Source organism: Chiloscyllium plagiosum, unplaced genomic scaffold, assembly GCF_037043375.1.
Source record: "Chiloscyllium plagiosum isolate Xiang-an unplaced genomic scaffold, Cpla_swu_hap1 HiC_scaffold_6, whole genome shotgun sequence".
Lineage (NCBI taxonomy): Eukaryota > Metazoa > Chordata > Chondrichthyes > Orectolobiformes > Hemiscylliidae > Chiloscyllium > Chiloscyllium plagiosum.
This window is the reverse complement of record NW_028270144.1, coordinates 97421950-97445272: the sequence shown is the minus strand read 5'-3', so window position 1 is coordinate 97445272 and position 23323 is coordinate 97421950. Positions and strand designations below refer to the sequence as shown.

Genomic DNA, 23323 nt, shown 5'->3' with positions numbered 1-23323 from the left:
ATAGATATTTCTGCCATGGGGAAAAGTCTCTGGCTATGCACTCTATCTGTGTATCTCAACATCTTGTACACTTCTATCAAGTCACCTCTCATCCTTCTTCACTCCAATGAGAAAAGCTCTAGCTCCCTCAAACTTTCTTCAGAAGACATTCCCTGCTAAGTCCAGGCAGCATCCTGGTAAATCTCCTCTGCACCCTCTCCAAAGCTTCCACATCTTTCCTATAATGAGGCGACTAGAACTGAACACAATAATGTTGTCAGTAATGTTGCAATAACCAATAGAAATCTCCACAAGAGGAAATAAATTAATTCTATCTTTAAATTGCCCATCTGGAGTTTGTCTCCAGTTGACATCATCCACAGGCTGGTCAACATTAGGGACACAAAGGTTAGGAAATCACAAAGATGAATTCATACACTTATACTCAAGTGGTTCAATATAATGCATCAATGTACAATGTCCTTACGTTGCTCTGAAATTAAAAGATTCTGTGTTCTTGACAACTTGGAAAAATCGAAGATCTATCAGTCAGCTGAACAGTCGGCATTCACTGGAATAAATTGGCTAATATAATATATTGCACTGGCTGTAACAACTTTTAATGGAACACTGAACTTTTTCCATTTGGACTATTAACTAAAGGAATGTGACGATTTTAATGACTCACAACTGCTCTTTGAATTGAGTTGGTAAGTCATTCAGTGTCAAACCACTACAAAATTTGAAAGGAATGACCATAGTGTAAATCACATTGCACCAACCTAGGCATTACCAATGACAATAGCAAACCCAGCTCTGTTGACCCGGCAAAGTCTTCCTCTTTTAACGTCTGGGGTTTTGTGCCAAAATTGGGAGGGCTGTCCAGCATACTGGTCAAGCAACAGCCAATCATTGAAAGGTATGACTCAGGTGTACCTATGACAATGTCACAGACACCACCATCACCTAACAATGGGTACATCCTGTTCCACTGCTAGGACAGACCCAGCAAAGTTCCCGTCACAGTTGTAGTTACAGCTTTAGTTCTTAACATTAACAGCTGACCTTCATGGCCTGAGTCAGAAGTGGTAAGAAAACCCTATTATTACTTATTCAGCTGATCAATCTGTCTTCCATGTTCAATACCACTTGAAGAATTAGTATGGCTGGCAAGGGCACAAACTGTATTCCAGATGAGGACTTCAGTAGCCATCGTGAAAAGCAGCTTGTTAAGACAACTAGTGATCAAAATGGCAGAGTCCAAAAGAACACAGTTCATAAAATGGGTCTATAGCCGGTGGTGAACGAATCAACAAGAGGAACCACTTACACAATCTTGCCTTTGCCATCCACCTTTGGTAGATGCATCTATGTAAGACAGTTCAGAAGTGACCATTACCAAACATTATGGAAATTAAGTCCCATCCTCACATTGAACAAACTGTTCATCATGTTGTGTGTCAGTGATGAAGTGCTACATGTGATAGATTTGTAACAAATCTAGCAACTCAAAACTGGGCATTCATCATGCGCTGTAGGCCATGGTGCAGCAGCAGAATTCAAGCAGTATCTGAATCACAAAAAGCTAGCATTCCAGTTCAGTGGTTAACAGGGAATGTCAACAAATGTTGGTCTTTATTTCAAAGGAAATGGAGTATAAAAGTAGGGAGGCTTTGCTAAAATTGTACATGGCAGTAATCAGGCCACAACGAGATTATTGTGAATGATATTGGGATCTTTGACTAAGGAAAGATATCCTGGCATTGGAGGCAGTTCAGAGAAGATTCACAAGCCTAATCATCACACAGTGAAGGAACTGCCTTATGAGGAGAAGTTGAGCAGATTGGGGATGGACTTGATGGATTAAGTCAGAGGTCCTACAACATCAGGTTGTAGTCCAACAGAAACAAAAACAGAAGTTGCTGGAAAAGCTCAGCAGGTCTGGTGGCATCTGAGAAGAGAAATCAAAGTTAACGTTTCAGGTCTGATTTATTTGAAATATCAAGCTTTCAGAGCGCCGTTCCTTCATCAGTGAAGACGAGGGTAACTCACTGGCACAGAATTTATAGGTAGAGAGATAATTTCAAGACTATTCCAGGTAATGAAGTGTGTCAAACGATAATATAAGTGATGAGTGGAGTGTCAACAGGTTGAATAACCTGTCTTTGCAGGTGATCAAAATTGTCAAATGGTGTGAGTGAAGTCAATAGCTGAATAGCATGTGAAAGGATGACTTATGATCTGATTAATTAAGGAAGAGATGGGATTACAAACAAAAATCAAAAATAAGACAAATCAAATGGCTGGAATAACATTACAGGTATGACACCAACTAGAGGGTGCTGAGACATTACTTGTTTTACATTCTGGGAGTGGACTTCGCTGTCAATGCTAGTGTGAAGGGTATCATGAAAGACCATCCCTGGTGATAAGCACGAGAAAAAGCATCCAACCAGAGGTTGTTGAGACATCACTCATTTTGCATTCGGAGAGTGGACTTTGCAGTCAATGCAGGTGTGAAGGGTATCACGGAAGAACCCGTTGTTGAGAAATGGTAAGACCCAAACATAACATTACAGTATTCTTTCCATTCCTCCTCCCACCTCTAACAAAAAAGGAGAGGCAAGGTTTAGAGAAGAAGAAACAAAACATCGTGAAAGGAAGATAAGTAGTGAGCGTTCCAGTGGATAAAGGAGTAAGAGCCGAAACAGCTTCTGGTAACTGTTGTTGGTGAGTGACAGGAAAGTTTTAAGTATTTGTTTTCAGAGCAGAGAGCATCAGAAGAAGATTAAAAAAGTATTCAACATTGTAAGGATTAATTAAGTTAAAGTGGTAAGAAATGGCAAGAGAGCTTCAAATTGTAGTCTGCTCCTCTTGCTTGATGTGGGAAGCCAAGCACACTTCCAGTGCGCGGGACCTGCAAATGTGCAACAAGTGTCTGCAGTTGCAGCACCCCTGGGGGAAAGTGAGGACTGCAGGTGCTGGAGATTAGAGTCAAGAGCGTGGTGCTGGAAAAGCACAGATCAGGCAGTACCTGAGGAGTAAGAGAATCGATGTTTTGGGCAAAAGCCCTTCATCAGGAATGAATCCTACAGCATCTGGAAGACTGAGTTTCAGAGTTGGAGCAGCCTCTGGGGAGACTGTGGAGGATTTGCGAGGTGCAGTTTTTGTGGATAGCAAGTATAGAGGGGTGGTCACACTGCAGATTTAGACTCCACTGGCAGGAAGGGAATGGGTGACCATCAGGCAGAGCAGGTGGGCTGAGCAGGCAGTGCTGGAATCTCCTGTGGCTATTCCCCTGCAAAACAGAGATACCATTTTAGATACTGTTGAGGGGCATGGTCTCTCAGAGGATAATAACAACTGCCAAATTCATGGCACCATGGTTGGCTCTGCTGCAGAGGTAGGGAGAAATAGGGATAGAAATGCTATAGTTACAGGGGATTGAATTGTAGGGGGAATAGATAAGCGTTTCTGTGGCTGCAAATGAAAGTCCAGGATGGTGTGTTGCTTCCCTCGTGCGAGGAACTTGGATGCCTGTGAGCAGTTGCAGGATATTCTGGAGGGGGAGGGTGAACAGCCAGTGGTCGTGGTACACATTGGTACTAATGGCACAGATTTTAAAAAAAAGATGAGGTCCTAAAATTTGAATACAGGACGAGGAAGAAAGTTAAGATGTTGGACCTCGAAGATATTTAGCTCAGGATTATTACCAGTGCCGCGAGTTAATCAGAGTAGAAACAGCAAGATTTCTAGGATGAACATGTGGCTAAAAAGATGGTGAGAGGAGGGAATTCAGATTGTGGGGCATTAGGACTGGTTCTGGGGAAGGTGGGACCTGTATAATCTGGATGGGTTGCACCTGGGCAGGACCAGGACAGATGCCCTTGGGGCATTGCTTGGTAGAGTGATTGGGAAGGGTTTAAACAAGTGCAGCAGGGGTGTGAGACCAGAGGAGTACAACAGTAGATGCAGAAATTGAGGGGGAGGTAGAAACCAGGGCAAACAAGACTAAAAACAGGGAAATGCTGTTGAAAAGAGCAGACGAGATGGTCTGAAATGCATGTGTTTTAACGCAAGGAGTACGATTGGCAAGGTACTTAGAGCATTAATTAGTACTTGGAACTATAACATTATTTTGATTATGGAGACATGGCTAAAACAGGGACAGGATTGACAGCTGAATGTCCTAGAATTTAGATGTTTCAGATTTGATAGAAAGGGATGTAAAAGGGGTGGTGGAGTTGCATTACGGGTAAAGGAGTATCTCACAGCTGTACTGAGAGAGGATACATCAGTAGGGAGTATCTGGAGGATACATGCAGTGAGGCAGTATGAGTAGAATTTAGGAATAGGAAAGGTGAAATCACAATGCTGGGGAAATATTACAGGCCTCTCAACAGCCAGTTGGGAGATGTGGCAGAACACATGTCGACAGATTTTACAAAGATGCTAAAACAGCAGGGTTGTTGTGATGGATGATTTTAACTTCTCCTATATCGACTGAGACTCACTTCATGCTAGGAGCTTGGATGGAGCTGAATTTGTAAGAACCATTCAAGGAGGTTTCTTGACACAGGATGTAATCAAAGCTGAAAATGTTTTGCTGGAAAAGCGCAGGTCAGGCAGCATCCAAGGAGAAGGAGAATCGTCGTTTCGAGCATGAGCCCTTCTTCAGGAATGAGGAAAGTGTGTCCAGCAGGCTAAGATAAAAGGTAGGGAGGAGGGACTTGATTACAGTGTGTAATCAGTCCAACCTGGGAAGGGGTTATACTGAACCTGGTTTTGGGAAATGAGCCTGGGTAGGTGAGTTAAGTTTTAGTGGGGGATCATTTTGGGAGTAGTGACTATAATACTGTGAATTTTAAGTTACTCATGGATAGGAAATAACAGCAGTCCTCAGGTGAAGGAGTTATATTGGGCGAAAGGTAAACGACATCGGAGTGTGGTGCTGGAAAAGGCAGCATTGAGGGGCAGGAGAATCTATGTTTTCAGCATAAGCCCTTCATCACAAATACAAACTACAACAATATTAGATAGGAACTAGAGATTGTTGATTGGAGGCAACAGTTTGAGGGTAAATACATATTAAACATATGGGAGTATTTCAAATAGCAGGTGGTAAAAGTGCCATTCCTGCAAGAATGAAGGATAGGTATGGCAAGTTACATGAAATTTGAATGACCAGGGATGTTATGACCTTGGTCAAAAGAAAAAGGAAGCACACGTAAGGTCTGGGAGGAGGGGAACTGTCAAAGCCTTTGAAATATATAAGGAAAGTAGAAAAGAACTTAAGCAAAGAATGAGAAAGGCTGAAAGTGGTCATGTAGCGTCACTTCCAAAGAAGCATCCCAAGATTTTATATACATATCTAAGAATCAAGAGGCGAGCTAGGAAAAGTGTTGGCTCGCTCAAGGACAAAAGAGAGGATGTATGTGTGGAGCCAGAAGAGGTAGGTGAGGTCTTTGGGTTCTCACAAATGAGAATGAATTGGAGGAGGATGATCTTAGGGACGGGAGTGTCTAATTTCTTACTAAGTTACCATTAAAAAGGAAGAGGTGTTGTGCGCCTTAAAAAGTACTAAGCATGGTTTTGTGCAGGAGAGGTAATGCCTCACTAATTTGATCGGGTTTTTTGAGGAGGTGACAAAGATGATTGATAATCGAAAAGCAGTTGTTGTTTTTGTCTACATGGACTTCAATAAAACCTTTGACAAGGTCCCTCATGGCAGCCTGGTACAAAAAGTGAATTCACATGGTATCTGGGGTGAGCTAGCAAGATGGATACGCAACTGGCTTAATAGTAGAAGCCATGATGTGGAGGTGAGTGTGTTGGACTGGGGTGAACAAAGTTAAAGATAATACTGAGCTGAGATGCCACTTTTTTTCAATAAAAACTTAAGTTATCTCAGAAATGTGATTTGAAACCTGGATCCCCATTCTGAGTGATTAAAGACTTAACAGCAATCCAGGTTTGTTCAATGCATCACATCAGTTGTATGACATTGTGATCTTTTACTATAAATTTGGTGTTCTATGATCCTACCCAATTGGTACCTGACAAAGGAGCAGCACTCCAAAAGCTCGTACTTCCAAATAAAACTGTTTGTGAATTTTAAGTTTAATCATCGGAGACAGAGGGTAGTGGTGGAAGGATGCGTTTCCAAATGGAGGGCTGTGACTAGTTGTGTTCTGCAGGGATTAGTGCTGGGGCTTCTGCTGTTTCTAATATACATAAATGATTTGGAGGAAAACATAGCTGACCTAATTAGTAAATGTTTGCAGAAGCTGTGGAGTTGTGGATAGTGAGGTGGATTGTCAGAGAATACAGCAGGATCTAGATCAGTTGGGGGCATGGGCAGAAAAATGGCTGATGGAGTTTAATCTGGCCAAATGTGAGGTGATGCATTTTGGAGGGACAAGTACAGGTGGAAAATATACAGTGAAGGGCAGAACCCTTAGGAGTATTGATATGCAGAGAGATCTGGGTGTGCAGATCCACAGATCACTGAAGGTGGCAGCATAATTAAATAAGGTTATCAAAAAGACCTCTGGCATGCTTGCCTTCATTGGAAGGGTACGAGACAAATTAAGATGCAGATTTACAGAACTTTAGTTATGCCAAACTTGGAATATTGTATACAGTATAGCACAGGAACAGGCCCTTTGAAATATTGTATACAGTTCTGGTCAACACACTACTAGAAGGATGTGGATGCTTTGGAGAGGGTACTGAAAAGATGTTGCCTGGTGTGGGGGACTTTAGCTATGAAAAAAGATTGGATAGACTGGGTTTGTTTACACTGGAATACAGGACATTGAGGGATAACCCAATAGAAGTTTCTCATATTATGAATGGCATTCATAGAGTGGAAAGTATGAGGCTTTTTCCCAGGATGGAGGGATCAATTACTAGGGGGGACATTTAAAAGAGATATGAGAGTCATATTTTTCAAAGGGTGATGAGTGCCAGGAACACGCAGCTAGAGGTGGTGGTAGAAACAGACACAATAGCAGCATTGAAGAAGCACCTGGACAAATACCTGAATTGGAAGGGAATAGAACATAGAACATTACAGCGCAGTACAGGCCCCTTGGGCCCTCAATGTTGCGCTGACCTGTCATACCAATCTGAAGCCCATCTAACCTACACTATTCCATGTACGTCCATATGCTTGTCCAATGACGACTTAAATGTACTTAAAGTTGGCGAATTTACTACCGTTGCAGGCAAATCATTCCATACCCTTACTACTCTGAGTAAAGAAACTACCTCTGACATCTGTCCTAGATCTATCACCCCTCAATTTAAAGCTATGCCCCCTCGTGCTCGCCGTCACCATACTTGGAGAAAGGCTTTCCCTGTCCACCCTATCTAACCCTCTGATTATCTTATGTGTATCTATTAAGTCACCCCTCAACCTTCTTCTCTCTAATGAAAACAGCCTCAAGTCCCTCAGCCTTTCCTCGTAAGGCCTCTCCTCCATACCTGGCAACATCCTAGTAAATCTCCTCTGCACCCTTTCCAAAGCTTCCACATCCTTCTTATAAAGCGATGACCAGAACTATACACAACACTCCAAGTGCGGCCGCACCAGAGTTTTGTACAGCTGTAACATAACTTCATGGTTCCGGAACTCAATCCATCTATTAATAAAAGCTAAAACACTATGTCTTTTTAACTACCCTGTCAACCTGGGTGGCAACTTTCAAGGATCTATGTACCTGGACACCGAGATCTCTCTGCTCATCTACACTACCAAGAATCTTACCATTAGCCCAGTACTTTGCATTCCAGTTACTCCGACCAAAGTGAATCACCACATACTTGTCCGCATTAAACTCCATTTGCCACCTCTCAGCCCAGCTCTGCAGCTTATCTATGTCTCTCTGTAACCTACAACATCCTTCGTCACTATCCACAACTCTCCACCGACCTTAGTGTCGTCTGCAAATTTACTAACCCACTCTTCTACGCCCTCATCCAGGTTGTTTATAAAAATGACAAATAGCAATGGACCCAACACCGACCCTTCCGGTACACCACTAGTAACTGGACTCCAGGGTGAACATTTCCCATCAACCACCACCCTCTGTCTTCTTTCAGCAAGCCAATTACTGATCCAAATTGCTATATCTCCCACAATCCCATTCTTCTGCATTTGTACAATAGCCTACTGTGGGGAACCTTATCGAACGCCTTGCTGAAATCCATATACACCACATAAACCGGTTTACCCTCATCTACCTGTTTGGTCACCTTCTCAAAAAACTCTTTGTGAGGCACGACCTACTCTTCACAAAACTGTGCTGACGATCCGGAATCAAATTATTCTTTTTTAGATGATTAGATGATTATAAATCCTATTAATAGAGGGATATAGATCCTGTAGTGAAGGCGGTTTTAATATGGAAAGGTGAAATGTGTCGGCACAGGCTTAGAGGGCCAAAGGGCCTGTTCCTGTGCTATACTGTTCTTCGTTGACACTCCAGTCTCCCCATTTGTACCATCTTTTGACATGCTTAGTTACCTGGAATTGTCATGCAATGATTTCTCCACCTATAAATTCTGTGCCTGTGTGCTTCCCTCCACTTCACATGATGAAGGAGCAGCGCACCAAAAGCTTGTCATTTCAAGTAAACCTGTTGGACTATAACCTAGTGTTCTGCGACTTCTAATTTTGTCCACACCAGTCTGACATCAGCATCTTCATATCATTGTTCGATTAAACAACGAGAGGCGACCTTATTGAAATATATCCGATTCTTAGAGGTTTAACAGAAGATGGAGAAAAGTTGTTTACTGGCGTAGGGAGAATCTTGGATCAGAGGACATAATCTCCGAAGAACTCGGACATTTAAGACAGAGATGAGGAAGAAATTAATCTCGGGGGGTTAGTGAATCTGTGAAATTCTGTATTGCAGAAGGTTGTTAAAGTTGTGTTATTTATTCAAGTTGAGGTAGATATGTTATCAATCAATAAGGGGAATCAATTATTCTGGGGAAAAGGTACGAAAGTGGAATTGAGAATGATCATATCTCATTAAATGGCATAGCAGACTCAATGGTCTGATGATTTATTTCTGCTCCTATGTCTCATAATCTTATAGAAACCTTATGATCTAGCACTCTTTCTAATTTATCATTCCAACAAGTCAAGGAACCAATCCTGATTTATTGGATGCAGGTTTGGATGCCAGGAGGATTGGCAGACATATCTAAAACTGAAGTGTCAATGTAGTGAAGCTCCAAGACAGGACTAGTTGCATGTCAAACAGTGGAAACAGCATGTGAAACAGAGCTAAGTGATCCAACAACCAATCAGTGCTAAATGATTCCACAACCAACAGATCAGATTCAATATCCTGTTATGAATGATGGCCAAACAACAAATCAGGAAGAGGAGACTACAAAATATCCCCATCCTCAATGACAGACGAGCCCAATGTATCAGTACAATAAGCATTTGTAACTATCTTCAACCAACAGTGCCAAGTACACCCTGCCAATGGTTCTAACATCACTGATGCAGTTTGTATCTGCATAATCCAGCACTGTCTGGTCTGCCATCCTCTGTGGTCCAGCACCCAAGGTATTTCCAAGCTTCTCTGTAGTTGCTCTGCATCGATCTTTACTCATATTACTTTTGTTACCCTTTATTGAATTTGGATAACCTTATGTTTATGGCTTTAGTTGGAAATCATTCATTTATTAAGCATTTGAGTGACAGTCAAGATACAATCTTTACTTTTATAGTGTTTGTGCATGGAATATGTTTGACCTCCCAAGGTCTTGCCAATTCTCTAGTCCAGCAAAGGCCCAATCCCAAGGTTGCTAGATTATGGAAGTACACTCTATACCAGTTTTCAACCAAATTACTCCCAAAGTATCAAGAAACAACTGAAGGGGCTGTACACTGCAAAGGACTTGGACATTGACAAAATACCAACAATAGTACTGAAGACTTGTGCTCCAGAACCAGCATATAGCCAAGCTCTTTCAGAAATAGCTACAACACCAGCATCTCATGGAAAATATGGAAAGTTTCCAGCTTTGTCCTGTTCATAAAAATAAGGATAAATTCAACCAGGAATAATTCAGCCCCATTAATTCACTCTTAATCATCAGCAAAGTAATGGAATGAATTTTCCAAAGTGCTATAAAGCTGCTTTTAGACTGTAATAATCTGCTTACTGCTGCTCAGTTTATCTTCCACTAGAACCACTCAACTCCTGACCTCACTGCATCCTTGGTCCAAATATAGGCAAAAGACCTCAATTTCAGTGAGGAAGTAGCGATGTCTACCCGTCATTCAAGGCAGCATTTGATGTCCACATTAAGAAACATTAGCAAAACTGAGGTCAATTCAGAATGGGGTCAAGCGTTAGAGATCATCATCTCAGCTTCATGACATCACTTCAAGAGTTCCCCAGGGTAATGTCTTAGGCCCAAAAGTCTTCAGCTGCTTCATTAATAAACTTCATTTCAACCAAAGTGGGGATATTTTCTGATAACTGAGATGCTCACCACCATTCCTGACTCCTCAGACATTAAAGCAGTCTGTGTCCACGTACATTAAATCCTGGATAACATTAAAGCTTGGCCTGATAAGTGGAACACAATGAGCATCTCAAAAAAGAGATAATCTAACTATCTCTCCAGGGCATTCAACACATTAGCATTACTAAATTCTTACTATCAACATTCTAGTACTCACCATTGACTAGAAACTGAACTGAACCAGCCATTACATGGTCCTCACCCTGAACAACTTCTCTTTCCAATCCTCCCACTTCCTCCAAATGAAAGGAGTAGCCATGGGCACCCGCATGGCCCCAGCTATGCCTGCCTCTTCGTAGGATATGTGGAACAATCCATCTTCCGCAACTACACTGCCCCCACCCCCCACCTTTTCCTCCGCTACATCGATGACTGTATCGGCGCCGCCTCGTGCTCCCACGAGGAGGTTGAACAGTTCATCCACTTCACCAACACCTTCCACCCCGACCTCAAATTCACCTGGACAGTCTCAGATTCCTCCCTCCCCTTCCTCGACCTTTCTATTTCTATCTCAGGCAACCGAATCAACACGGACATCTACTACAAACTGACCGACTCCCACAGCTACCTGGACTACACCTCCTCCCATCCTGCCCCCTGTAAAAACGCCATCCCATTCTCCCAATTCCTTCGACTCCGCCGCATCTGCTCCCAGGAGGACCAGTTCCAAAAACGCACAACTCAGATGGCCTCCTTCTTCAAGGACCGCAATTTCCCCCCCCGACGTGGTCGACGATGCCCTCCACCGCATCTCTTCCACTTCCCGCTCCTCCGCCCTTGAACCCCGCCCCTCCAACCGCCACCAGGACAGAACCCCACTGGTCCTCACCTACCACCCCACCATGTACAGCGCATCATCCGCCGTCATTTCCGCTACCTCCAAACGGACCCCGCCACCAAGGATATATTTCCCTCCCCTCCCCTCCCCTATCAGCATTCCGTAAAGACCACTCCCTCCGTGACTCCCTCGTCAGATCCACACCCCCCACCAACCCACCCTCCACTCCCGGCACCTTCCCCTGAAACCGCAGGAGGTGCAAGACTTGCACCCACACCTCCCCCCTCACTTCCCTCCAAGGCCCCAAAGGAAACTTCCATATCCACCACAGATTCACCTGCACCTCCACACACATTATCTATTGCATTCTCTGCACCCGATGTGGCCTCCTCTATATTGGGGAGACAGGCCGGCTACTTGCGGAGCGTTTCAGAGAACACCTCTGGGACACCCGGACCAACCAACCCAACCACCCTGCGGCTCAACATTTCAATTCCCCCTCCCACTCCACCAAGGATATGCAGGTCTTTGGACTCCTCCATCGCCAGACCACAACAAAACGACGGTTGGAGGAAGAACGCCTCATCTTCCGCCTAGGAACCCTCCAACCACAAGGGATGAACTCGGATTTCACCAGTTTCCTCATTTCCCCTCCCCCCACCCTGTCTCAGTCAAATCCATCGAATTCAGCACCGCCTTCCTAACCTGCAATCTTCTTCCCGACCTCTCCGCCCCCACCCCAGTCTGACCTATCACCCTCACCTTGACCTCTTTCCACCTATCACATTTCCGACACCCCTCCCCCAAGTCCCTCCTCCCTACCTTTTATCTTAGCCTGCTGGACAAACTTTCCTCATTCCTGAAGAAGGGCTTATGCCCGAAACGTCGATTCTCCTGTTCCCTGGATGCTGCCTGACCTGCTGCGCTTTTCCAGCAACACATTTTCAGCTCTGATCTCCAGCATCTGCAGACCTCACTTTCTCCTCCAGCCATATACATGCTATGGCTACAAAGAACTAGCCAGAAACTGGGAATTCTGCTGTGAGAAATTCACCTTCTATTTCCTCAAAGTCTGTCTAACACCTACAAAAGACACAACTGGTGTCTCGTGGAATATTTTCCATTTGTCTTGATGTGAACTATTCCAAAGACTTTCCAGGCATCCAGGACAAAGCATGCCTTTGCAGACATTCCATTCACCACATTCACTTAGATTAGATTAGATTACTTAGTGTGGAAACAGGCCCTTCGGCCCAACAATTCACACCGACCCGCCGAAGCGCAACCCACCCATACCCCTACATTTACCCCTTACCTAACACTACGGGCAATTTAGCATGGCCAATTAACCTGACCTGCACATCTTTGGACTGTGGGAGGAAACCGGAGCACCCGAAGGAAACCCACGCAGACACGGGGAGAACGTGCAAACTCCACACAGTCAGTCACCTGAGGCGGGAATTGAACCCGGGTCTCTGGCGCTGTGAGGCAGCAGTGCTAACCACTGTGCCACCGTGCCGCCCTTCCACAAATGATGCACAATGGCAGCCATATGTAACATTGAAACAATGCACTGCAGTAACTCATCAAGGCACTTTCGACAGCACCTTTCAAACCCATGACCTTGTCTCTGAGGATAGGGTAGCAAAGGCAAAGTAACACCGCCACCTACATGTTCCTCTCCAACCCACACATCATCCTGACTTGGTATCATGTTGTTAACCTTTCACTTTCGTGGAGTCAAAATCCTGGATCTACTTCCACAACACAAATATGGATATACCTACACCACATAAACTACAGAAGTGCAAGATGATACTACTTTCTCAAAGACAGGTAAAGGTCAGCAACAGATGTTGACCTAGCCAGTGATGCTATACCTTGTGAAATTATATATAAATGTAAAACATATCCCTAAGCATATTGTAACCTACTTTTATGACACCACATCATCAGCCGCTTTCATAACACATGACTTTTTCAGAAAGTGTCAGACAATCAAACTACATCATGCCTGCACAATTCCAACATGGGTATTGAAATCACTGTTCTGCATAACAGCTTTCTACAAGTAATAAAAACCTACCTCAGACAGATGGTACCCCATGCACCATGCTTGTTTGTAAGGATGTTGAGAATCTTTTGTTTTAGCTGATTGGCTGTAACATGATCTCGATGCTTTGCAGCACTAATGAGATGATCGCACATCTTCTCTTCTTCTCTTCTATCCGCCGTATATTGAGCACATTGGGACTGTTGGTGAAAATTTAAAAAGTGTGCTCAACAAAGCAAGAAAATGTCACAATACTGGTCTATAAAATGCTTAAAATTCTCCGACAAACTAACGAATACAACATAATAATTAATTGAAATCAGAGCATACAACCCATATCATGCAAGAATAGAATTAGGTCAATGTACTAAAATCACAATTAGTATTAAAATAAGATGTAAAACAAATTATTTTTCAAAACTTTTGTGTTCTAAGAATTCTTTTAAGCAAATATTGAAAAGATAAATGGAGGAAAAATGGAACTTAGTGGAAAACAAGTATTAATTAATTAGCAAAACTATATTAATAACATGCTTGGTATTTTTAAAACTTAAGAGTGAAAAGGATAAAGAATCTATTAATATTGCAAACTGTAAAATTATTGATCATTATGGTTATGTAAATGAATAACATATCCCTAAGAAATAGAAACAGTGAGTTCCAAAAATTGACTATTCAGAACAGAATTCTTGATCCTTGCTGCTTGTGCAGACCAACTTAAATTTTGTTTCAGGAATGCATAGGGATTTGTGTTCATAACATTGAGGAAGACAAGTGGGGATATCTTTTTAATTTCTTCCTGCGTCAGTCGAAGTGTAGCTTTTTGCAAGTTAGAATCACGCTAAAGCTCTTAACACTATCTTAATAATAAGCCTTCATAGTCCACCTTTGAAAAACATGCCACTTGCACCTTTCAAAGTTTTGCTACCTTAAATACATTCTGTTGATCTTGCAGACTAAGAAATATATAGTGCCAAATCTTTCATCATGGTGCCACTATAGGAGATGGGTTCTGGACACATTGGCCCAACAGAAAACAGTCAAGAAATGTTGTCAGGATTATACTTCAAACACTATTTATTACACTTCGAGAGAAATCTTGCTGGGTCCTGAATAATGTAGGATATGGCAAGAAATGTGGCAGATTCACATGAAAAGTGCAGCAAGACCTATCTCAATGTTGTGGATAAATCACTGCATCTTTTAACTAATTCCTGAGCATTAAGGTAAAATTCTCAGCCGGCACAGTGGCTCAGTAGTTAGCACTGCTGCCTTACAGTGCCAGAGACCCAGGTTTGATATCAGTTTTGGATGACTGTCTGTGTGAAGTTTGCACATTCTCCCCGTGTCTGCGTACATTTCCTGTGGGTGCTCTGGTTTTTCCCACTGTCCAAAGATATGCAGGTTAGGTGAATTGGCTGTGCTGAATTTCCAATGGTGTTCAGGGATGTGTAAGTTAGGTGCATTAGTCAGGGGTAAATATGGGGAAGGGGGGTGGATTGCTCTTCTGAGGGTCGCTGTGGACTTGTTGGGCCAAAGGGCCTGTGTCCACACTATACGGGTTCTATGATATCAGTGGCAAACTGCCTATGAAGGGAGATTATTTGTTAATGACCATATAACTGCCTATCTTGTCTTATTTATACACCGCTTCCCTTCCTACTGCCCACCACGAGCTAACTAGACACTGGGTATTCTTGATGTGGAAGTCAAGAGTGGGTACCTGGTAACCTCAGCTCAATGCTGGCTGTAAAGAGCATTGAAAGCATACTTTCACCACACAACAGCATCTTGGGACATCGTAGGCATCAATGAAATATACCTGTCATCCATGGAAAATGCAATCCAAAAATTGCCAACCCTTCAGTATCTGCATGGCAACATTTTTCCCTCTTGCAGATTGTTTAAGGAGGACAGTCTTGTATTTAAGGATACAGTAGCAACTATCATTGAAACACTGCTGCAAGGATATAATGCAGGTAAGGGCAGGCACCCAGCTCATGGACTGGACTAAGCTGCACCTCAAAGCTGGTCACTAGCTGTTTTAGTGATCACTGACTTAGATGCTCACATCATTCCTGCCTTTGCCAGTTAGCGTAGCCACACAACCAAGCAGCTTGCTTTCCTGGTCAGCAATCCTCAGGTTGAGTGCATCTTACTGCACACTATACTGCATCAAGCTCACACCTACGCCATGTGCCAGAAGCTTACATGGCAAATACACTGCATGTGCAGAAAGCAAGCAGCCATATAGCAAAGGTTTTGGATTGTTGTCCTCACCAAAGTCTATGGAATCACCCATCAATCAGGGAATCCCAGCCCAATAAGTCTCCGAATCTGGATTGGCCAAAGTCAGCCATCTCGATGGAGTGTTCTTGATCAGTGAATGGAGTCAGGCTAAGTTCTGTAGATCCATAGCAGCCAGTCTACTGCAGTTGAAGAGATGTGCAGGCATCGATCAGGTGTCTGGACACTTCTCATGCAGGACTGTACAGTTGGTTTGCTCAAGTGGGCAGGCCATTGTTAATCCATTAGTCTGTCCAGAGAAACCAGGGTACAGGAGGACCAATGCTACAGAAAGTGATGATTCGAGGCTGCAAGCTGGGAGAAGGGTGTGAATGACAATTATAAAGTAGAAGCCATTGTATTTATAAAGGGGGGGGGGGGATATGGTAAAGTATAGTTGAAATCAACGCTGAAAATGTGTTGCTGGAAAAGCGCAGCAGGTCAGGCAGCATCCAAGGAACAGGAGAATCGATGTTTCGGGCATAAGCCCTTCTTCAGGAATCATTCCTGAAGAAGGGCTTATGCCTGAAACGTCGATTCTCCTGTTCCTTGGATGCTACCTGACCTGCTGCGCTTTTCCAGCAACACATTTTCAGCTCTGATCTCCAGCATCTGCAGTCCTCACTTTCTCCTCGTATAGTTGAAAACAGTCATGTGTAAAGAGGGTTTGGCCATGTTCAGGTGCACCCTTGCTTCAAAGCAGGGTGTAGTTGGGGAGGCTGCGGGGACAGTGTATGATCACACCTGGTATGGTCACCACATGTCGGGGGCCGGGTGCAGGCTCATATGGATGGTTGGGTGGAGACCTTGGGAGATGCAAAGCATAGTGACTGCATAGGAAAGGGATCTAGATGCTTGAAGCCTTACTGACACACAGAGATGGAGGCTGGGAATGACTGCATAAAGTAAGTTTGCTATCACCCTCCATCATGATAAAATACTAAATACTGCTATACAAAGTAATCATAGATATACCAAGCTCTGAACACAGTTACATTGTTGAGGACTAATCGACATTCTCCATGTATTCATGTCCACGTGCTCATGTCAGTCTTTCAGAGACAGGGCTGTAGTCTCGTCTAGGTTTACCTAATATGTAGCTAAGTCCACCAACACAGTGATATTTAAGATCAATGATATATACCTCTATGACATCATTACAAGGTTGCTCTAGGTTACACAAACATCTTACTCCAAACCCCTCCCAAGATTTCTTCCAGTCATAATAACTGATTTGCAGTTGTGCACATGAAGTCTTATCATGATTCATCTGAATCCACAGATAGGGTGGGGAAAGACTACGACAAGGTATAGAGGTACTGGAGGTAAAGTTAGCGATCCTTCTTTTCGTCTTCTGTTACATCAGAGATTCAATCGATCCGGCGGTCTGGTCACATGCCCTGACTGGGTAGTGTCAACTCTGGAGACTCCGAGGTACTGGGATGTTGCAGCACATAGCTGGTAGTATTTAACTTTGTCCCAGTTGAGCAGGGGATTCCTATAAGAATAATTGTGTAGGCTGGAACAATAAGGTGAGGTGACGGTGGTTGTGTTGGACATGGCCTGTGATTGTCCCATCAGTGTTGCCCAGGCAGTTGCTCAGTAACAGTACCTTTTTTATGAAGGTCTCATATTCAGAATTGTTGCCTATGTACCATGAAAGGCATGAATGTAGGGGTAATCCTTTATCTGAAATGTTCGGAACCAGCTGGTTTTTGGAATTCGGAATTTTTCGAATTTTAGAATAAGTGACAGTTTGATGGTGAAATTTTTAAAACTCTTACTGGATGAGCAGACTCAGAGTCCCTGAAACAGAATTGAGGCCTGCCAGTGCTGGGCCACTTCCCACCGCAACCCCATGTTGCAGCTGAATGACATGCATCGAGTTGATGTCGACTTGGATTTACTGTTTGCACGCCAAACAACCTTGTTAATGAGAAAGAAAACTTCACAAAAAAACCTTCAGACTTTGAGCTTTTCAGATTTCAGGATTTTGAATAAAGGATTGTCTAAATGTAATGCTTATTACGGTTCTGCACTTGCCAACTTGAGAACTAGTGTGTATTTTGGGAAGTGAAATGAATTGCCTGACTACTATTTCTTGGAAACTGAGAGGGTTGAGTTTTCATTTTACACTGCATTAGCAATTTTGATAAGGATAGCCCTGAGGACAGTGGAGCAGTAAGTTAGCAGAGCACTATAATTCAGGATTTTTTTCTTCAGATTTATCACTGTCTGAAATGCTCTTTATGCATCTCTATTGGACTGAAGGTAACTTGACAAATTTGTGACCTGTTGAAAGCTCAGCGTCTTTGAAAATGCATTAAACATCTTATTAATAAATTTTGGGTCATTGTTGGAAACAACATCTCGCGTACCACGGATAACAAACATCTCTCACAATGCATTCCCAAACATTTTGGTGGTCACTAATGTTTGTTTGAAGTTTAAAAAAAAAAACTTTGTGAAACTGTTCTGAGATCCCTAACAATGAAACAGCTCCAAGAGCTCTTTCTCTGCTCTTGGTTAGGTCCAAGTGTACTTGCATGTTGTCTGAAGAATGTCATTCCACCTGAATGGGAAATTTTCAATCAATCATTGAAAACTAGTAAATCCTCGACAATAGAGAAACAAGACATGTGTTTAAGATCATTCTTATTGGTAGGGTCTGTGAACTGAGCTTTAGGTTACCCTTTTGTTCCATACTTGTACATAAACAGCAAGTATCATATGTGAGTACATTAACTGTAGTTCTGGAAAGAGCATCTGCTAACATTGGATACCTGTCTTGACCATACTGAATCATGCAGAAAACCTCATAAGTCTGAATGGAAAATGTTGTAGAAGAAAAGGCATAATTGCTTACAATTTTCCATCGAGCAAGGTGACCTAATGTGAATGATTAGACTGTGAGGCACAGAATGTAATCAGAAAACTCTTCATGAACCCGTGCAATCCCTAATGCTTATTCTCAAATTACAGTGTACTGGGCTTCTATATCTGATAGAAGTTCTACATTGTGGAAAGAGGTCGCTTGGCACATTAAGTCTGCACCGACCTGACGAAGACCATCCCACCCAGACCAAGCCCCCTAACCACACATTTACCTACTGGCTAATCTACCAAACCTGCAGATCTTTGGACTATGGGAAGAAACTGAAGCACCCAGAGGAATCCCACGCAAAGAGGAGAACATGCAAACTCCACACAGACAGACACCCAAGGCTAGGATTGAACACGGGTCCCCTGGTGCTATGACACAGCAGCGTTATCCACTGAGCCACCCCTAATACTTTTCAGCATAATATATAGGTTTTCAATACCTTTCTGGCTGCTCCTGAAAAAGGGCCAGCCCAATACCTGTGGCTGGGACACTCTCAGCAATAATCATGGAATATGATGGACTGCATTTTAACATATCCTTCATGTGTTGAAAGATTCTGTTACTCTGCACATCAATAGCATACCAATAATTTCTTTAAGTGATTTCTGAAAGGTTCTGTAACAGAAGTAAGGTATGAGAAAAACGTAGCTACGTAATTCACGGTACTTACAAAAACATCGCAAACCCATGTAACATCTTTGGAGTCGAGAAGTCCTTGACCACTTTGGTTTTTTGGGTATCAGTTTGTATCCCATCTTTGCTGACAACTTAACCGAGGAAGCAGATGGAATCCCAAGAAAATTCAAGTTTGTGATTCAGTGTAAGGCCTACTGAATGTAAGTGTTTTACGTGATCACGCCCTCTCGCAAGATCACAGAAAATGGGAATAGGAGTTGATCATTCGGCCCTTCAAGTCTGCTCTACCATTTATCATGATCCTGTCTGATCATTCAATTCCTCTGTTCCTGCTAATATCATAGAATCAGAGATCGAGAACATGGAAACAGACACTTTGATCTAACTTGTCCATGCCAACCAGATAGTCTAAATAAATTTATTCCGATTTGCCAGCATTTGGCTAATATCCCTCTAAACCCTTCCCATTCATATACCCATCTAGATGCCTTTCAAATGTTGGAACTGCACCAGCCTGCACCACTTTCTCTGGCAGCTCATTCCATACATCCTCTATGTGAAAAAGTTGCCCTTTAGGTCCCTTTTAAATCTTACCCCTCTCAGCATAAATCTGTGCCTTCTAATTTTGGACTACACTACCTTGGGGAAAAGACCTTGTCTATTCACCCTATCCACGACCCTCATGATAGTATAAACGTCTATAAGGTCACCCCTCAGATTCCCAACACTCCAGGGAAAATAATCCCAGCCTATTCAACCTCTCCCTTTCGATCAAACCCTCCAACACTGGCAATATCCTTGTAAATCTTCTCTGAACCCTTTCAAGTTTCACAACATCCTTCCTATAGCAGAGAGACCTGAGTTGGACACAATCTTCCAAAAGTGGCCTAACCAATTTCCTGTATAGCTGCAATATGACTGCCCAACTCCTATACTCAATGTGCTGACCAATAAAGGCAAGCATACTAAACACCTTCTTCACTATTCTGTCCACACCTGTGACTCCACTTTCCAGGAACTATGAACCTGTACTCCAAAGTCTTTTTATTCAGCAACCTTCCCAAGACCTTACCATTAAGTGTATAAGTCCTGCCCTCATTTGCCTACACCTCACATTTATCTAAGTTCAACTCCATCTGTCAGTCCTCAGCCCATTGGCTCATCTGATCAAGATCCTGTTCTAGTCTGAGGTAATCTCCTTCATTGTCCACTACATCTGCAATTTTAGTGTCATTTGCAAACTTACTAACTATACCTCCCTATATTCACATCCAAATCATTTATATAAATGACAAAAAGCAATGACGCATCACTAATTCTTGTGGCACAGCACTGGTCACAGGCTTCCAGTCTGAAAAGTAATCTTCCACCACGATCCTCTGCCTTTAACCTTCGAGCGAATTCTGTAGCTAAGTGGTTAGTTCTCCCTGTATTCCATGTGATCTAACCTTACTAACCAGTTTACCATGAGGAACCTTGTCAAGTATCTACAAACTTCTCTTTATTTAGATATTATAATATGGTTTTTGAGATATTGTATTCAGTTCCCTCATCTAAATCATGAATAGATCTTGCAAATTAGCTGGGATTCTAGCACAGATCCCTGCAATATCCCACTAATCACTGCCTACAATTTAGAAAAAGACACATTTATTTCTACACCCCGTTTCATGTCTGCCAACCAGTTTTCCATTCATCTCAAAACATCTCCCACCAATGCCAAGTACTTTAATTCTACATTGTAATCTTGTACGTGGGATTTTGTAAAAAGCTTTCTGAAAATCCAAATAAACCATGTACATTGTCTCCCCCTCATCAAGCCTACAAGTTGCATCCTTCAAGAATTCCAGAAGGTTTGTCAATTATGATTTCCCTTTTGTAAATCCATGCTGGCTCTGTCCAATCCTGCCATTGTTTTCCAAGTGCTCAGCTGTTAAATCTTTTGTAATGGACTTTAGCATTGTCCCGACTACCAACGTCAGGCTGACTAATTCTCTGTCTTCCCTCTTAAATAGAGAGGTTACATTCGCTCCCCAGCAACCAGTAGGAACCATTCCAGAGTCTACACAATCTTGGAAGATAACCATCAATGTATCCGTCATTCTTCAAACCACTTTCTTCAGTATTCTGGATGTAGATTGAGAAGTCCTGGAGATTTATCTGCCTTCAATCCCATCAATTCACATATCACGATTTCCCTAACACGAGAAGACACAGGTACAGAATGCGGCCATTCAGGCCAAACAAAACTGCTCCACTGTTCAATCATGACTGATATATTTCTCAACCCCATTCTCCCGCCTTCTCCCCATAACATTTGATCCCCTTACCAATCAAGAACCTATCTCTGTCTCTTTCATAAATACATTCTGACTTGGCCTCCACAATGCTCTGCAGCAATGAGCTCAACAAATTAACCATCTTCTGGCTGAAGAAATTCCTCATCTCAGTTCAAAAGAGTAATTCCTTCACTCTGAGGTTGCGCCCTAGGGACTTCGTCTCCCCTGCGCGTGAAAACATCTTCTCTACAACGACCATACCCAGGTCCCTCAGTAAGTTTCAATCAGAGCCTCTCTTCATCTTTCTAAACTCCCTTGAGTATATACCCACAATCCTCTTCATATGACAAGCCCTTCATTCCTGGGATAATTCTTGTGAACCTCCACCAAGGCCAGCACATCCTTCCTTACATATGGAGACCAAAACAGATCACAATATTCCAAATTCAATCTGACCAGAGAACTATATAGTCTCAGCTGTACACCTCTGCCCTTGTATTTTAGCCCTTTTGAAATGAATGTTAATTTGCCTTCCAAACTGTACAATTAACATGTTAACTTTAAGAGAATCCTGAAATAGGAATTTCAAGGTCATTTGAGCTTCATATTTCTGATGCCTTTCCACTTTTAAAAAAACACAGCCTATGTTTCTATTCTTCCTACCAAAGTGAATAATCTCCCACTTTCCCACATTATGCTCCTTGTGCTGCTTCATTACCGACTTCCCTAGCCTGTCCAAGTCTTTCTGTTGCCTCCCCGCTTCTCAAAACTACCTGCCCCTCTATTTATCTTTGTGCCACCTCCAACAATGCTCTTAGTTCCGTCATCCAGATCGTAATGCATAAAGTAAATATTTGTGGTTCCAATGCAGATCGCTGCAGACCTCCACTAGTCACCAGCTGCAATCTTGAACGAGACCCTTCAGCCAGCAAGCCAATCCTCTAACTGTGCCAGAACCTTGCCCATAACATCATGGGCTCTCATCTTATTTAGCAGCCTCTTTTGTGGGAAAGGCTTGTCAAAGGCCTTCTGGAAATCCAAATAGATCACATCTATTGATTCTTTGTCTAACTTGCTCATTAACGCCTCAAAAAATTCAAATAGATTTCTCAGGTATGATACCCCCTAGACGTTGCTGTGCCGAGTCAACCATATTTTGCCATGATCTACCAAGTACTCACAATCTCATCCTTAACAATGTGCTCTAAAACCTTACCAATGACCAAGATCAGGCTAAATGGCCTACAACTTCTTGTCTTCTGCCTCCTACCCTTCTTAAACAGGAGTGTTGCATTAGCCTTTTTTCAGACATCTGGACCTCCCTGACTCCAGTAATTCCTGAAAGATCACCACGAAAACCTTTCGAAATCTCTTCAGCTATCTTAATCAGAACTCTGGGGTATAGTCCAACTGGTCCAAGTTATTTATCCAATTTCAGACCTTTCAGCTTCCCGAGCAACTTCTTTTTAGCGATGGCCACTACACTTACCTCTGCCCCATTACTCTCTTGAAGTTTTGGTATGTTTCTGGTGTTTTCCACTGTGAAAACTGATGCAAAGTACCTCGTCAGCTCCTCCACCATTTCTTTGTTTCCCCATTCCTACTTCTCCAGCCTCATTATCCTGCAGTCCAACATCCACTTTCACCTCTCTCTTACCTTTTGGAACATAAAAAAAATCTTGCAATTGTCTTTTATATTACTAGCTAGCTTGCTGTCATATTTCACCTTCTTCCCCTTATCAATTTCATAGTTATCCTCTGCTGATTTTTAAAGGCTTCCCAATAATCTTCTTCATATTGTAAACTTTTCTTTTGCTTTTATGCTGCCCCTGACTTCCTTTGTCAGCCATGGTTGCCTCGTATGTTTC

General features: G+C 42.7%; 1 protein-coding gene across 4 annotated transcripts in view; it reads right to left on the bottom strand.

Moving 5' to 3' along the window:
- LOC122551068 (neurobeachin) overlaps positions 1 to 23323 on the bottom strand; it is a 991558-nt gene that overhangs the window by 504406 nt on the left and 463829 nt on the right. For all 4 annotated transcript variants that reach the window (XM_087988254.1, XM_087988250.1, XM_087988251.1 and 1 more), the window contains one exon: positions 13404 to 13570. In XM_087988254.1, the coding sequence (XP_087844380.1) occupies positions 13404 to 13570 (167 nt within the window). The remainder of the gene's footprint in view (positions 1 to 13403; positions 13571 to 23323) is intronic.